General features: G+C 41.6%; 2 protein-coding genes across 2 annotated transcripts; both read right to left on the bottom strand.

Annotated features, from left to right (window-relative positions):
- Nucleotides 1–50: 50 nt before the first annotated feature.
- Nucleotides 51–4,171, bottom strand: LOC127373698 (toll-like receptor 13). The gene is made up of 7 exons (XM_051418394.1): nt 4,030–4,171; nt 2,974–3,799; nt 2,321–2,883; nt 2,088–2,235; nt 1,612–1,982; nt 1,244–1,337; nt 51–1,147 (listed from the first exon to the last, which is right to left on the bottom strand). Exons 2-7 carry the CDS (start codon nt 3,784–3,786, stop codon nt 395–397), a joined length of 2,742 nt encoding a protein of 913 aa, XP_051274354.1. The 5' UTR covers nt 3,787–3,799; nt 4,030–4,171; the 3' UTR covers nt 51–394.
- Nucleotides 4,172–6,203: 2,032 nt separating this feature from the next.
- On the bottom strand, nt 6,204–12,079 carry prr35 (proline rich 35). Its single transcript, XM_051417794.1, has 4 exons — nt 11,988–12,079; nt 11,250–11,282; nt 7,711–9,244; nt 6,204–7,522 (listed from the first exon to the last, which is right to left on the bottom strand). Exons 3-4 carry the CDS (start codon nt 9,111–9,113, stop codon nt 6,703–6,705), a joined length of 2,223 nt encoding a protein of 740 aa, XP_051273754.1. The 5' UTR covers nt 9,114–9,244; nt 11,250–11,282; nt 11,988–12,079; the 3' UTR covers nt 6,204–6,702.
- Between the last annotated feature and the right edge of the window lie 4,593 nt (nt 12,080–16,672).

Here is a 16,672-nt window from a genome sequence, read left to right as displayed (position 1 = left end):
CTGCACAATGAAAACTACTTAAAACTCTAATGAAACATTGACAAAGCCAAAAAGTGTACACATCATTTATATATTAACAGAAAGGTAAGAGTACAGTGAAACTAATAACTGTAACAATAGTACTACAAAGGGTCATCCATATACAGTTAAAAATGTGTAACTCACAAACTACAAGTCATTCCAATACAACAACACAACAATATGACATTACATATTTTATTTGGTTGGTTTTAAACACTAATTTCCTATTAAACTGATTTTATTTGGTTAATATTTGGTAATTATCAGTACCAAGTTACAGCCTGGAAATTAAAATCTCACCAAACACTGCTCAATACACTTTGCAGTTTGTGAAAAGATAATAATGGGCTGATTGAAATATTTACAATTTGGTCTAGCCAATTAGCCGTGCCAACTCATCATCTCCTCCTCTTCCTCCCTCCTCCTCCTCCTCCTCATTTCCTTTTAAAGCCTCTATCAGTCTGACCCAGAAAGCGTCCTGCTCTTGTGGTTCCTTGGGCCACATCAGGTAGGTCTTCTTACGAACGATTCTGCGTAAGCGTGTGTAGGGTGACAGGCAGTGTTCGGGTATCTCCTCCAGGAACACCAGCAGCAGGACGTCACTGCCATCAAATAAAAGCCTCAGACTGGCCAGCTGAAACTCCACAGAGCACCACTCGCTTTGCAGGAAGTGACGTGTCACTACACAGATGGTGTGGCGAGAGTTGTAAATGGCTGCCTCGATGTTCTCCAGAACAGCAGCACCAGGGCGGAAGTCTCTGTGGTGGAGGCACAGTCTGAGCCTCTGTGCACCAGGAGCTGGCCTCTCTAGACTGGGCACCAGCTGTTTCATCACCCAGGCCTCATCCTTGGAGCTGTAGGAGATGAATGCATCATACTGGTATCTGGCTCCTGCTGCGCCCCTACGTCCACGTAGTTTTGCCTTGAGGGTGAGTAGCAGGTAGCGCAGAGTTGGGCCCTGTTTGTGCCAGGCCAGACACACACATACAGACAGCATATCCACCACAGAGCAGGCGATGAAGAGAGTGAAAGAAACCTGTTCATAGGAGCAGGCCTTATCGTCAAACTGCCACAGGTAGGTAGCTCCTCTGTTGTTGTCACACTGCAGGTTGTACAGGCGGGACACCTGGAAGGGAAACAAGAAGATTTATACAGTCATAAGAAGTCATAGCCATATACTTTTGGTTGGTTTATAACCTACATTAATACTTGTCCAAATTACCTGGGTTTGAGTGTTGTGGATGGCCCAGCTCTTGAACCAGACGTTATCACAGGTACAGGAAAGTGGGTTATCTGTGATGTCCAATATACGCAATCTAGAAAGACACACAAACATGCACTAAGATTGACTTTTTAATTAAATTCACACCAAATATCTATATGCCAGCACAGATAAAGTGGACAGCCCATAAAACCCCAACTTGCTGTTAGTAGCTATGCTGTTTCCTCCTCTTTAAAGGCTGCTGATGGTAGCTTGAGAGTATCTTTATGGTATCTTCTCAACTCTTGGTGAGAAAGATTATTATTTCTCAACATCTCAAAACTATTTCTTTATGAGCTGCTTGCCAAACATTTCAGTAGCTCCTCTACCTTGGCAGAGCATCCAGCATCATTTTGTCTATGGTGTGGATGTGGTTTGACTGGACTTTGAGGGTTTCCAGTGTATTATCTGGAGGCAGCAGGTTAGCAGGCAGAGCATCAAGGTCTGCCCTGTAAAGAGTCAGCTTCTTCAGTGTTTTCAGAGGGGACAACACTGCACTCAGGTTGGTGGTTTTCATAACCACTCCAGCAATGTACAGGTATTTCAAATTGACCAGAGGAACTAAAGCGTCAGGATGGAAGTCGATCTTGATGCTGTGCCCGATGGCAACTGAGATAAGCTGACTTGGACCTTGGAAGAAATGTGGTCCAATGTTACCAATGCCACGACCTCCGGGCCCCTGGTAGTTCATCTCCAGATACTGCAAATTAGACATGGAAGATAGACAGGTAAACAGATAACACAATAGATTTATACACATAGTGCATCACTCTTCTTCATTACTGACCAAAAAAATATGTCATACCTCCAGAGAAGTAAGGTTGATGAAAGGACTCTCATAGGATTTAAAATGAAGGCGGTTGTTGTACAGAACAAATCCCTTCAAATTCGTCAGGCCATACAGAATAGATGGTGTCAGCCTCTTGATGCGGTTTCCACTTAAGTCCAGGTATCTAATGGACAGAGAGATGTGTTAAATAAATAGACAATGAGCTAAATTGAGAAACGCTGTACAGACAAGCAGAGAATACTCAGTACTCAAGCTTTGTCAGGTCTTGGAAGGAGCCTTCTTCAATGAAATCAATGATGTTCAAACTGAGGTTGAGCTTCTTTAGCCTCCGTAGCTTACTGAAGGGCTTCCTGGTGATGTATTTTAGAAGGTTAAACTGCAGGTAGAGCTGCTCCAGTGTAGTAAGGGCACTGAATACATTTGGTGGCAACTCAGTGATGTCATTTTTCATGAGAGACAGGCGATTCAGTTTCTTTAGGGGGATAAACCACTCAGGGTCAATGTCACGAATGTTGCTCTTGTCGAAGCTTAAAAAGGTGAGGTGGGTCAGGCCTTTGAACGTGTCCTGTTGAATGACAACCTTATTTTGATTCAGCTGCAGTGTTTTCAGTCCCTGGTAACCACCAAATGTGGTACGAGATATCTGCTTCAACCCACAGTTGATGAGATAAAGCCTGCTTGTTTTCCCCCTCCCCAGCGACAACTGGGCAACATTCCCAAGGTTTGCATCCGCAATAACGACCACGTGTGGAGTGGCGCAGTCCAGCAGGGTGGTGTTAGTCTGAGGTAACCTGGATCCTTTTAAGTCAACCTGTATCAAAGGAAATTCATATTATATTTCTTTAAAAAAAATAGATGTTACATAAGCAAGAAGATGTTGTGTCTCAAGAAGTCCACATACCTCTAATCTCTCAAGTTTATCCATTTCTTTCAGCAATCCACAGATAGTCAATGGAGATTTCTCCACAAACAGAGAAAATTCCACCTCAGAGAGATTCTTCTTTGTCTCTGCAGAGAGTCCCATCAGCATCTCTGCTTTAACTCCCTTACAAAGCAGAATCTTCAGTCTGGGGTTGGAGGCAAAAGCATCTGCCTGCAGCTCCAGCTTTGAGTTGTTGGACAGCCTGATGTACTCAAGGGCAGGAAAACAGCTCACATTAACCCTCTGGATGTTGTTTGCGAGAAGATCGAGCTGCTGAAGAGTGGAAGATGCTCCACAGCTGAAGTTCTTCAGCTTGTTCAGAGACAGATTGATTTCTTTAATCGCTGGGAGGGAATTGAAGAGACTTGGAGAGAATGTTGAAAGCATGTTGTGGGTCAGAAGCAGGATTTTCAGCCTGGGGAGTCCATCAAAGCCATTGGAGTGGATGTGTAAGATGTTGTTGCAAGTGAGATTGAGAAAATCCAGAACATCCAGGCCTCTGAATTCTCCTCCTTTTAGAGAGACCAGTTGATTCTGGCTCAGGTCCAGGCTTTTGAGCCCAAACACCCGACTGAATGATCCAGATGGGATAACTCTGATCTTGTTCTTAGACAGGTTGATTGTTGTTATGTTATCTGGGAGCATGCTAATGACATCAGAGAGGTTAGCAATGTTCTGGTTGAAGCACCACATGGTGGTTGTCATGGGGTAGTTCTGAGAGCAGCCTTTAAAGCCGAAACCACAGCAGGCCGAGGCATTGAGCAAAAGCAGGAACAGAAGAGTTTGCACCATCTTTACTCGGCAGCTGACCAAAGAAATATAAAAATGTGTTAAGAGAGAAAAACCTTGTGATGCAGGATAATCTCACAAAGTTGCTGCACTGACATTTGAGAAAACATCTGCAGTAGGCCTATCTGATTTTTTGGCCTCTTGAGGGAAAACAAGTTAGGGCAAGGTGAACCTAAGGGCAACTGACAATATTGAATTAATATGACAACTTTTACAGTGCTGTACATTATAAAAGATCTCCCTTACCTTTTACTGTATGTTGTTCCTCTTACGTACTTCCACTCTGACTCTGTACCGTGATATATTTAATATAAATACCTAACTTTACATTTTTATTCAGTCTAGATTTGAGCATTACAGTATCACTAAGCGTGTCCCAACCCTAACAATTACAAAATATATTAACATACCCTTTTATGCTCCTCTTATGCACCTTCAGTTTGCACAACTTCTTATTATAACTGGTATCACTTGAGGAAGGAAGTTTTGTTCACGTCACTCTAAACACTTCACACTACTGAAAATAGTTCTTGTTCTGACTTCTGTGTTTTGTTTTAAACTTGTGCCTTGCTCACTATCTCTATATGAAATATATATGAATATTTTTTATTTTCATTTGAATGTATAACGTCAAATAAATGAAGTGTTTGGAAATCTTAGAGTAACATGTTTTTGTTCCTGGAATAATGGTAAATCCATGTGATGATGAACCAATGTAGCATTGGCGGATGTAATGTTTTTCTTTCTATTGGAGACTCCTTAGTCACACAAAGTTACTCGAGCTTAGAAAACTGTCAGGTGAGGTTATACATTAAGTCATCACACCAACCAGTGTGTAAACAGAGCTTAGCTAGAAGCTAAATATAGATTTTTTTTACTTCTTGCAGTACTTTTCCAACTGTGCAGTAATATAATGGGCACAGAATAAACAAGAAGAGTGAGTCATTCTTACTTCTAGCTTTATATAGTTTCATAGCTACCTAAGACAATATTTATAAAATATTACTCACCAAAGCAAATTGTAAACATACTATTTTAAACCCATTACAAATGTATAATCTGATATGCAAATTTAAAATCTAGAAAGACACACATAAGATCGCCTTTACCTTTTACTTTATGTTGTTCCTCTTACTTACTTCCACTCTGACTCTTAAATATATCACGGTACACGTGATATATTTAATATAAATACCTAACTTTACATTTTTATTCAGTATAGACTTGAGCATTACAGTATCACTAAGCATGTCCCAACCCTAACAATTACAAAATATATGAACATACCCTTTTATGCTCCTCTTATGCTCCTTCAGTTTTTACAACTTCTTATTATAACTGACATCACTTGAGGAAGGAAGTTTTGTTCACTTCACACTACTGAAAACAGTTCTTGTTCTGGTCAGTTGTCTTGGTAATGGCATTTAAAGACACACTGATTGTGACTGTGACTGAGAGAATGTGGTACAATGTCGGTGCTCAATGTACCACGCTGTCCCTCCAGCTCTAAATCATCTGTCCACATGAGGGCGCTATCTACTTGGATCCTGGCGCTACATCAGAGCGAGTGCAATGCTTTTCATGTTTAAAACTTCCATATTGGCATTTAGCAGAGACTCTTAAACCAGTCAGACCAGATCAGGTGATTTTTTTCTTCTTAACAAGAAATATTTGCTTTATTTTTCTATGTATCTATTTCTTAATATATATTATGCATAAAACCTTAAATTGTTATTGTTTGCAAATATTTTGTATAATATTGTAAATATATTGTTTTTATAGAACATAGTAGTAAGTAAATTATTTTATTTAATTAAAATATGGTTTCTGAAATAACTCGACATTTAGCCAATATAAAGTCTAAACTGAAAAAATGAAAAGGATGAGGCAGGCATTTGGACCTAAACATCCACTGTGGCCTCTTCTGGTCATGGCAGCTGACCTTTGCTTCTACATCTTGAGTGTGAGGGTGGTGAAGGGGCCAGACGACATGGGGCAGCACAGTGCGAGGTGCCTATCCTGGGGGCGACAGGTAGTCCTCCATTTAGTCTGTGGAGCTCAACCCTGGGGCCCTGACCTTTGCAGGGGGGCTCCTCCTGAATCCACGAGCAGAGGCACAGGTGACGCCACTGATGGCAGTTTAGCTTAAGGAGCTACTTCACCTTTAGTACAGCCACCTGACTATGTCAGGGCCAATAGAGCGGAGTCAGGTGGTGCAGCCACTATCAATCTGTTTGACGCTTATTTAGACTCTAAATGATTGTGTTGATGGCATTTAGCCTTATGGTGTTACCCAAGAGGACTGAACAACAAACACAAAGAACATCACAAAGATGAATTTATGTTTAAATAATTTGTCCCCATTTTACATTTTATATTCCACTTTAATAAAAAGAATGAAACTCTTTGTTTTACTCAGTTTATTCAAAGAAATACAGTGTGTATAATACAATTTATTGTCATCAAGTGAAATAATGCAGTCCAACATGACATTATCCATATAAAACCATTTACCTTTTAAAACATTTTACTTACATTTATTAAGTAATTACAATATTTACAAAACCATTTAAAAGATTGTCTCTCAATATGATTTTAATGGACTTAATTGTTCAAATTATTCTGATGTAAATTATTGTTGCTGATGTTACATTTTTAAAATTATTTTTAGGAGAATATTATTGTAACAATCAATGTCCACAGTGCATTTGTAAGACTTTCCTTTCAAATATTGTCATTCATTCTCTGTTTGTCTTATAAGGTGCAAAATGTTCGAGGTTTTTGTGGAGTTAAACTGAGAATAAGAGCGACAGTCCTCCTCCAGCCAGTGAAAATCAAATACATGCCAGTAATAATGAAGACAACTGCATTTGAACAACTGTATGGAATCAGTTATGTTACAGTCAGAAGAACAGGAGTTTAATTGTCAGTCGCTGTCAAAGGGCTCAGGGGACACTGGGCTTCTAGTCGCTGTATGGACGGGGGTCTCTTTGGGGTTTTGGCAGAGGAGGGGATGTCAGTGAACACCACTGATCGGCCGTCGGGGCAGAGCAGAACGCTGGAGTCCGCCTCACACTTTGTGGCTCTGCTTGGCCATAAGGCCTCAGCAGAACTGGGCCTTACGCCAAGACCACCGGGAGAGAGAACCTCTGTGTTTACCACCGATGCTTGACTCATCTTTATCAGCATGTCCAAAGACTGCTTACGACTCTCCAAAGAAGCCTTCATCGCCTTCCTCTCGCTCTCATTCTCTTCTTCCTCCTTTTTATCCTCCAGCTCCTCGTCCTCCTCCTCTGTCTCTGTCGTGTTGTCTCTAAGGCTGGCATCCTCTCTCATGCTGTGGTCACCAACCAACTCTGACGAGACCCTCTTGACTGACAGGTCGAGAGGCCCGTCGCTCTGGCGAGCCGTCCGCTCCAGCGCCTGGTGGATGTGGGAAAGCTCGCTGCGGATTTTGCTCAGGTGTTCCCAGAGGTGGCGCTGGGCAGGAAGGTCCTCCTTTTCTAGGTGGGAGATTTTGCGCTCAGCCTCCTGGTACTCCTGCAAGGCCTTGGAGAGGTCACTGAGGAGAGCAGCCACTGACTCTGAAGCTCCCTCCCCCATTTTCTGGGCAGCAGTTGTGTCCTGGCTGTTGGGTCCTCCACAGGTAGAAAGAGAGGATGTTTCACTGTTGGGACTGGTGAGAGGATTGTTGTACCACAGTTCAGTAGGCCGGGTCTGAAGCTGGGCATCCTGTAAACTGAGAATGGGAGAAGTTTAAGGGCTTTTTTTCGTTACATAAATGAGACTACAGTAAAACAAAATTAAGTACCCCTGCATTTGTAATATTCCCTCTAGATGATTACATGATGGAAAAAGTAGTGATCATTCTCCTACTGCTACTACTACTATTATTATTAAAAAATAACATTTTATGGAAATCTTTACCTTCCATGGAAGAGAAGTTTGTCTGCTGCCATATTTAGATTTGATGCAGTCTGAATATTCTTCAGAAAGTCCAGAGTGAAACCCACGGCCGGCTTCTTGTCCACGGGTGCCTCATGGTTCCCCAGTGGGGCCCCTGTCCTCTTGAGGCCCCAGCTGGCTTTACCTTCCTTGGCTGTAGCCTGCAGTTTATCCCCCAACCTGTACCCCTGGTCAGGGGAGTCCCTCTGAGGTGATACCCAGCCAGTAGGGGAGACTGTGGTGGTCCCTGGCCGCAAAGCAGGCACTTTCCACAGATTTACTTTGGGCTGGAAGCCAGACAGGGGATTCACTTCTAGATTGTTTGTGGATGTCTTGAGCACTTTGCTGGCATCGCTATGACTAGAGGCCGTTCCGAATGCGTGCTCACACAGAAAGGGGTAGTAGAGACGAGGGGGGATTAGAGCTCTGTCTGTGTGGGTGCTGGAGGCTGGGTGCATCAGTTGAGCGGCCGATGCCAGGAAGGGAAGCTGGGCAAGCTGCGCGTGGGTCTGGGCACTGACACCCGTGGCAGCTGTGGGAATGGCTGAGTTCATGTAGGAGAAGAGGCTGGGGCTGATGGGGTAACCCACCCCGAGCATTGACAGGTTGAGTCCAGTGGGATCCTGGTAATCCACCAGGTTCGGCGGAGGAGGGTAACAAGGGATTGAACTACTCACTCTGGGCTGAGCTCCTTCAGCTTTTGCCTTAGTGTGGCTGGATGCTAACAACCGCCACTGCTCCGACAGCAGGCCAGGAGCTGTTAGACATGTCTTGGATAGCTTGTAGTGTTTGAGCTGGGCCTCTACCTCTACTGAGCGCGCCCGTAAAAGCTGATCTTCCAGGGAGAGCATGTCAGCCATCAGAAGTTCTGATTCTGGCTGTTTGGTTTTCTTGGTAGCGCACTCTGCGGCGTCTCCTCTGTTGTTACCGGAGCTCTCTTTCGTCAGCCCAGTGACCTCCACTCCCTCTCCTCGTCCTCCCTCTTCCTCATCTTCTGCTCCCTGGCTTTCCCTGTCCTCCCCTTCCTCCTCCACAGCCCTTCGTTGCCTCTGTCTCTCCTCAGTCCCTGTTACCTGCTCTAGCCCATCTTTCCCAGTAGCTTGAAGGCTGTGTGCCTGCTGAAAGGGCCGTAGCTGCTCTGGGTGCAGGATGTTGCCCTTTTTATATGGCCAGTCTGACTCTATGAGCAGAGAAAGGGAGTTCTTGCACAGGCTGTACTTCATATGGTTGTACAGGTGGGACTTTTCCATGCAGGTGAAGGGGCACTGGAAGCATTTGTAGTTGTAGGGTTTGCCCCACGGCCGGGGAATATAGTGAGGCTTCTTAGGCTTGCGCTCCTTGTGTTTGCTGGCAGACGTCACTTTACAAGCATCGTCCTTGGACATGATTGTGTCTTGATATTTGTAAAGATTGTGTGATTGTATTAAAATGATTTTTAATTATTTTCTTTTGTGCCAGGGTACATTTCATTGGATGTGAGTTTTTCTCAGGTAGATGAAAAAGAGCATTTCTTGACCTGTGAACACACAAGACCGTTTTGTATAAGTAAAGGGGATAAACTTGAAAACAGCAAAACATCAACAGTTCAGAAACAACAAATAGAAAGATTAGGCATTTTACATTTTACCAATATCTTTCAATTTCACTTCCTTATTTGTCCTGAAAAGCTTGCAGCTTGCAGGAATGCAGCCCTGTAAGAAATCTAAATATCGGAGATACAGTTGTGTGTGCACTGAGGGGTGGTATATATCATTATGCACATATGTGTATTATGAGACCACATTTGTTGCCTGCCTAAGCTGAGGGTTGCCACTAACCTAACTGCAGGGAGGCCCACGCTGCTCTGTTCTCACTTTACCTGCCACTACTCATTAGTTCCACTGCAGTACCAGGCGCTAGCAGGGTCCAGGGCTGGGGGGCAAACAGGGTTGTCACAGGGGACTCTGCACCTGTGCAGGGGGCCCTAACAACACTCATAGGCCCGCATGAGTTTCGGGCCGGACCCTCGGAGGTCGGCTACAGGCACAACACAGGCCCAGGCTGAGGGTTGCAGAGAGGTGGGTGTAGAAGGGAGATAGAGGAGTTGGGGGTTTGGGGCCTGGTTCCTAATGAGAGCCTGGCGTCATGCCTATAGGGCGTCATTAGTGCCAGGTCTGGGATCTGGGTCAGGACATGGTGCATAAGTTCAACTGCTCTCCTGTACTCTGTCTCGCCTTACTACCTCTGGAGTGCTATTATGAGCAATACTAGCATAATTACATTGTAATTATAAGGCATTATGATGTACGATATATTATACTGAAGGAATTTTTAAAAGGCTTTAATTTTTGTGATGGATTCTAGGTTTTGTAACTTGATTGGTGTCTTATAAGAAAGGATAAATTTATATGTATTTATGTATTTATATTGTATTATTTTACGTTATTTTATTTTGTAGTTTTGAAGTGATCTGCTATTTATTAATGTAAACTGTTCACTTTCTTATGTTCTCTTTTTTCATTTTTATCTTCATTATTTAAGACACGAACCCACAGCATCAGTTTAATTACTACCCTTCTCTCCACTAATCCCCAAAAATAAATTTAAATCCCCTACAATAAATGTTCTTTTTTTTTCATCTGTTAAATATCAGAAACTTTGTGATCTTTTTATACTTTAAGCCAGGCTGTTGGGTGGACCCTGCGGTGAAAGAAGATGTGAGGAGGAGTGTGCTCCTCAATTTAAAACACTCTGCTCTGAGGCTTTTATTTTGTCTTTTTCCCCAGGTCATTCAAAGATGAAAGTCTGTGTGATGTTCAGGGTCCAAACTGAAGTAAAAATAAACTTCACCAACCAGTCTTTTTTCTGTCTTACACAGACTGCTCGTGACAAAGTTTTGAGATAAAGGCCAGCGAAGCACACACAGGTGATGGATGGCCGGTCACACTGAGAGACAGCAGACAAGCTCATCTATAAAACCCACAACACGATGATGGGTGACGATAATAGACACAGTGAGTCTAACACAGGATGGCAGGCTGTTACCAACTGCTCTCCCAATTGGACCCTCAGAATTCGCTCGTTTAGTGGCTGACCATTCGATTGGCTCACTTGTCCGCCCCGGGGCTCTGACCTGGGCTTTGAGCTCATAATGGAGCCTAACAGCTGCTAGTACGAACCAATCAATAAAAATCATTTTTACAGTAGATTTTTTTTCCTCTCCTGGCCTCTGCTATCCGCTGGCCTCTCCACTGACTGTGCACTTTGGCCCCCCACTGCCCCATATCCAAACCCTGCGGTCATGTTTTAAGCTTTTAGGGTTGATGATCAAACAAGCCTAACCGCTTGAACATCTATTGTTGCAATTAAGGAGGTTCACCACACTAAAAGCTTTGACAAGTAACATGCAACAGCAGCAACACCACTGACAGCCTATGGGACGGGCTATTTGTACAGTAAGCAAATGAACACAGTGACTGTAACTCAAATTGTTTTTAAGCTCTTGTGTTTTTTAAATTCAAACTTTTAGTTAAACAATTTACCTTAGAAGGTTGTCAGGATGATGAGCTGGTTGTCTGGAAAAGAAGAAAGAGATCACACATTTATTGTCAGTAGTCAGTAGTAGTTAATCTCTGTTTCATATTTCAGTTCTGATATAATAAACCAGAAACAAATATCCTTCTAATTCAATTTGATGATGCAACCAAACAGCTGTTTAAGAAAACACATTTTCTACAAGCAAAAGCCTTGACTTTATTGTATCCACCAATAGAAAAATTATAAACTGGCATTTACATTTGACGTGCAAACATCAGATGATGCTGCTGGTGATAAATTGATTCTAGATTAATATAATAATTCTTAGTTACAGGAAATGCATCCTAATTACATTTTATAATGCTGTGTAATTATAACATTCAAATGATTAATTAAATTTGTGGAAATGCAGTGTATACAATTGACCTTTAGTTTAACTTAAAATATAAAATAAACTACAGTTTATAACATTTTGTGACCACATTAAGTATTAAACATCAGCAAACTACATTAAAACTAAGCTCATACTGAAACCAAACACTTTTATATTTTAAAAACTACAAAATAAAATGCAACAACACCAAAGGCATTTTTTAAATGCATGCAAAGGCTCCATGCACAGCAGGACTCTCCTTAAATTTAATTTTCTTTTTTTTTTTAAATATTACTTAATCTTGACAAACCAACCTGCGTGCATACTAGGAGCTACTTGGAAGTAGAAGAGGAAATGTATTCATCCGTACCTGGAGAGCGTCCCGGTGTGGCTGGCTGTCACTCCTCTGCAGCGGCACTGAGAGGGCAGCGCGTCCCGCTCAAATAGGAGCGCAGGAGCGAGTGTGGAGATATATATTGACTGGGAGCATTGCCCGCAGGCGCTACAATATAGCAGCTCCCCTCCTCCCTCCCCTCTCCTCCCTTCCCCCCCCGGATTGTCAAACGTGGTCTCTACCTTACAGCCAGGATACAATATAACAACTTACACAATATTGGCAAAGGTTAGGTTGTGATGGTTTCTCGTTATAACGGAGAGTAGAGATGACATTTGTCTCGGTTAATTTCTCCATTATGAGGTCATTTAAAGGCAGCTCCATGAAAGTTTTTTGTGTTGTTGTTTTTATACCCCGAAAGCTGGAACCATTAAATGCTTAATTAGCTGTTTGATTTGAACCATTTTGAAAGACATTTAAAAATTTACTCAACACATATTACATTAGTAATAGTAATAGTTAAGGTAATAGTTAAGGTAATAGTAAAAAAAAAAGTAATAGTTACAAATACTGGCACAATATTTCATAATGAAAATTAATGATGCTTAAGACAGGATGATTTCCAGCAGAGGTAATTCAAAACACAACTAGTTCTCCAAGTGCTGAAAAAACAACTTTTCTGTAAAAACACACTCTTTTATGTTAACCTCTCTATCTATCTATCTATCTATGTATCTGTAGGCCAGTGTTGATGCAGGTTAATTGGGGAAATCAGAAGCTACAACAAAAACTGATGTGCTGTGGAGAATATTCCTGGCGTCTCTCAGATTATTACAGATATCTTTTTCACACCAGAGACCTTGCAATTCCCGCTTTTCTGCTGCTCTGAAAAATATAGTTAAACATTTGAATGCAGACTATTGTTCCCTAGTTTTCCATCCATTTTCACTCACTATATCCATTTTTGTAATGTGCAATGGATTACACTAAAATATTTATCTGAAAAAGCTTTTCTTACAGTAAGAATTGGACCACATGTATCTCTGTATGCATTGATCAGTGATAGGATGTGAATTTCTGTGGTCATGTCTGCATGTCTGTGTGCGGGTGTGTCTGTGAGTGTTTGAAAGGTAAAAGTGAGTGCACGTGTCTGCATGCCTCTAACACAGTAAATATGAGCGTTAAAGTCAGCCAGTGGAGGTAAAAGTGTGTTTTGTCTGGGTTTTTTTTGTTACTTCACCTGCATCACCAACAATATGCAGGCAGCTGGGTGTTAATGGGTGTAGGGGGGTTGGCATTTGGAGCAGCCTCCCTCTAAGTGTGCAGTGGTTCAGGATGCTGGATGGGTTACTGACATGAACTGGAAGATCACATCCACAGGCAATGACTGACATGTGTGTCTTCTGACCCTTACCTGTCGTTCTTATTTATCCCTTTGTCTCACACTCCTCTTTCTTTTCCTCTTACACTTCTTCTAAATCTAACCCCAACCTCTTAATCTCTCATTTCTCTCTCTCTCTCTCTCTCTCTCTCTCTCTCTCTCTCTCTCTCTCTCTCTCTCTCCTCCCTCCACCCCTGGCTCTTTTAGCCTGTGGCGGGCTTTGGGTCAACTCCAGCTTTCTTCATTTCCCTCCTCTGGCTGGGTGGGAAGCGCGCATGCGAGCCCCCTTTGAGAAATGTCAGTGTCCGTGTGCCGGGAAAGTCGGGGGCCCTTCACGAGCCATCAGACCCGCTGTCACATTGAGGCAGCCAAATGGAGACTGACAGGCCACTACATAGAGCCTAACCATCTGTACCAAATGTGACAGCAGGGGAAAGAGGATGTCTGGTAAATCAGGAGGAACGACAGGAGCGCACTATGACACGGAGGAGGAAGTAGAGAGGGAAAAGAGGCAAGAGAAAGACCCTCCAGTTCTTAAAGTGCAGGCACATGGGAGATGATGTCAGTTATTTTTCCAACAGAATAAGAGACTGTTTCTCTCCAACTACAGAGACACTTGGGAGACTGTGTCAGTTTCTACCGGTTAGGTATAAGTGTGTTAAGTGAGGACTGACTCCTTCACTGCTGCCACTTCCTTCAGCCTCTTTGTTGTCAGATCCACAAGTCCGTTGTGGTTTGGGGAGAGATTGTTGGTTGTTAGAGATGTTTCAGCCTACATGAAGTCTAACATTGTTGATTGGACCCAAACAATGTGTCCTGCACTGATTTCTCCAAACTCCTATGAATTAATTTTAAATTGTAGTTATGATCTACAAATTTTCCGGAAATGTGGAATAACTGGGGAATCTATAAAGAACCTCAAATATTCTCATTATGATTCTGGGGTGCAGATATAACAACTGCGTTTTAGTTTTCAAATATTTCACTGTGTTTACGTGTGATATATGAAACAATGACACAAGCAAATACATAATATTTGTGATATTGCTGTACAGTGTGGACAAATGTTTCATAACATATAATAATGAAAACCTATTTATTAGGTTTAGTGGAGTTAAATTAACTTAAACGAGTAATATAATAATATGTGATGTTTTGCCCCTGAATCAAATGAATAAAAATAGTGTTGCTATTTTATATATATATATAAATATATTTAGCCACAAGCCCATTAAGTGCATACATACAAAAAAAAAAAAAATCTAAAATGAAACATGTGGCAGATCATTGCCTTTGGTGCTAAATTTTAATACACTCACAACATTTTGTGATATTAATCAGTTAGCGTTATCTAAAATAAGTATTCTAATCTTATCGTATTAATAAAGCATTTTCTTCCTAGTGATGACAGATAACATTTTTGCCACACAATCATGCTCAATCTGTAGCAGTGACATAATGTATAATTCATTTTAAGAACTCAAAAATAATGTTAGATATCTCACCCATAATATTAACTTGTACCTGTGGTACTAACAGTCCACTGGGAGAGTATCAGATGCTGACTAACAAAATAACTTTAGGCTGAGAAGTTTTACTTCTTTGCTTCTTTGTATAATTGATTAAATCACAAAGATTGCTATTGTATTTCCATTTTAATGTTTTTTATTTATTTGAAGAGCACAAAAGACCACATTTACGGGTTACAGGTTGAACTGTAATCTTTATTTAGTTATGTATAAAGTATGTATAAAATTGTTTGATTTCTTTATTCATTTCCTGTGGAAGGTTATAAATCACTTTAGCCTGTATTTAATGATTAAATTAAATCAATATTTCAAGACAAATTATTAATGTTGTCAGTAAGTCATTGAATAAGAAGGGGGATATTACACAGGGCCTTGATTTGGCTTTTGCCTTTTTTCTTGGTTGCATATTAATCCTTAATTTACAAATAACAAAACAAAAACTAAACACAAAAAAAACCCCTAGATATTCTCCCCAAAAGTTGTTATACTCCAAGTCTAAAAGTATCCAAATGCAAACTGCAGTGTTAACCTTCAGCAGGAAAAGTAGGAATACGAAGAAACTGAGACTTGCAGTGTGAACACAGAACTCTCCTGGCAAGTTAAGAGAGTTGAGGGTCCTTATGGAGCGGCATCTGGGGAGGCTGACAGGAGCACTCTATTACCACTCAGAGAAAGGAACCTGAGGGCTGCAACAACACCGCTACCAGGGAGATCCAGCTGTGCAGATGCCTCTAAACTCTCACACACACACACACACACACACACACACACAATCAAACCAATGCAAATTAAGAAAGAATCCTCAACACACACATTCACCCACCATCCGACAAGATGGACTATATGTTGTAATAGAAAGATATAGATAGGAATATGACTGAGTAAACAGCGACCTCTAACCCACGGTGAGCCTTCAGCTCTTTCTACTGCCTGAGTTTTAGGCCTAAGGTGGAATAGCTAACAGCTCCTCTCTTAGCCTGCGCTGCTGGGCACATTAACTAAACTCATATCGCTCTCAGCCACTATCAATTATTCACCAACCCCCTCCCCTCTTTCTCCTCTTTCCCCTAGTTTTCAAAGGAGAACAACTCCAACAGCCATCCCCAGTTTTACTAACAGCCACAGTGACAAAACAACTTCATGCCCTTGGTGACTTCCTTTGGTTTTCTTTAGCACCTTGTGTGTTTTATGTCTTCAAAATATCATTATAGTCTTAATGATATTCTTTAACATGCAAATAACTCTCTTACATCATTGTTGCAATAATATAGTTTATATATGCTGCAGCTGCTCCATGTATAATTGAGCTAATTTTTCACAATGCTGGAGCATAAATTGAACATTTCTAGTGTTTTTGCTTTTTCCTTCCAGGCACTTCCCGGAGCAAGTGGAGCTTCAGTGTTTTGCTCAAGGACACTTCAGCAGGATAGAACCCAAACCAGCAACTGAATGCAGTATCTCAAAGTACTTGACCACACTGCAACTTGGATGATGATGGATGATGATGGTCTTGATTGTTATGACTGTGGAGTGCAAAATGTACAGTGTGTGATTACTGTGATAATGTTTTGTGCTATGATTGGACTGATGTCTCAATTTTCTTCTTGGGTTTTTTTCTGCGGTTTCTTGCTGAGGGTTAGATGGGAAGATTGATACCAGTCAAAAATTTGTATGCTAAATATATTTGTACAGTCTGCAGTTGGCTAGTTTAGCATAGCATAAAGACTGGAAACAGAGGAAAACAGCTACCCTGGCTCTGTGCAATGGTAAAGAATTGGCCAATCAGCACCTATGAAACCCACTAATTAACA

The sequence above is a fragment of the Dicentrarchus labrax genome, unplaced genomic scaffold (assembly GCF_905237075.1).
Source record: "Dicentrarchus labrax unplaced genomic scaffold, dlabrax2021, whole genome shotgun sequence".
In the NCBI taxonomy this organism is placed as follows: domain Eukaryota; kingdom Metazoa; phylum Chordata; class Actinopteri; family Moronidae; genus Dicentrarchus; species Dicentrarchus labrax.
This window is presented reverse-complemented; position numbering and strand designations above follow the sequence as displayed.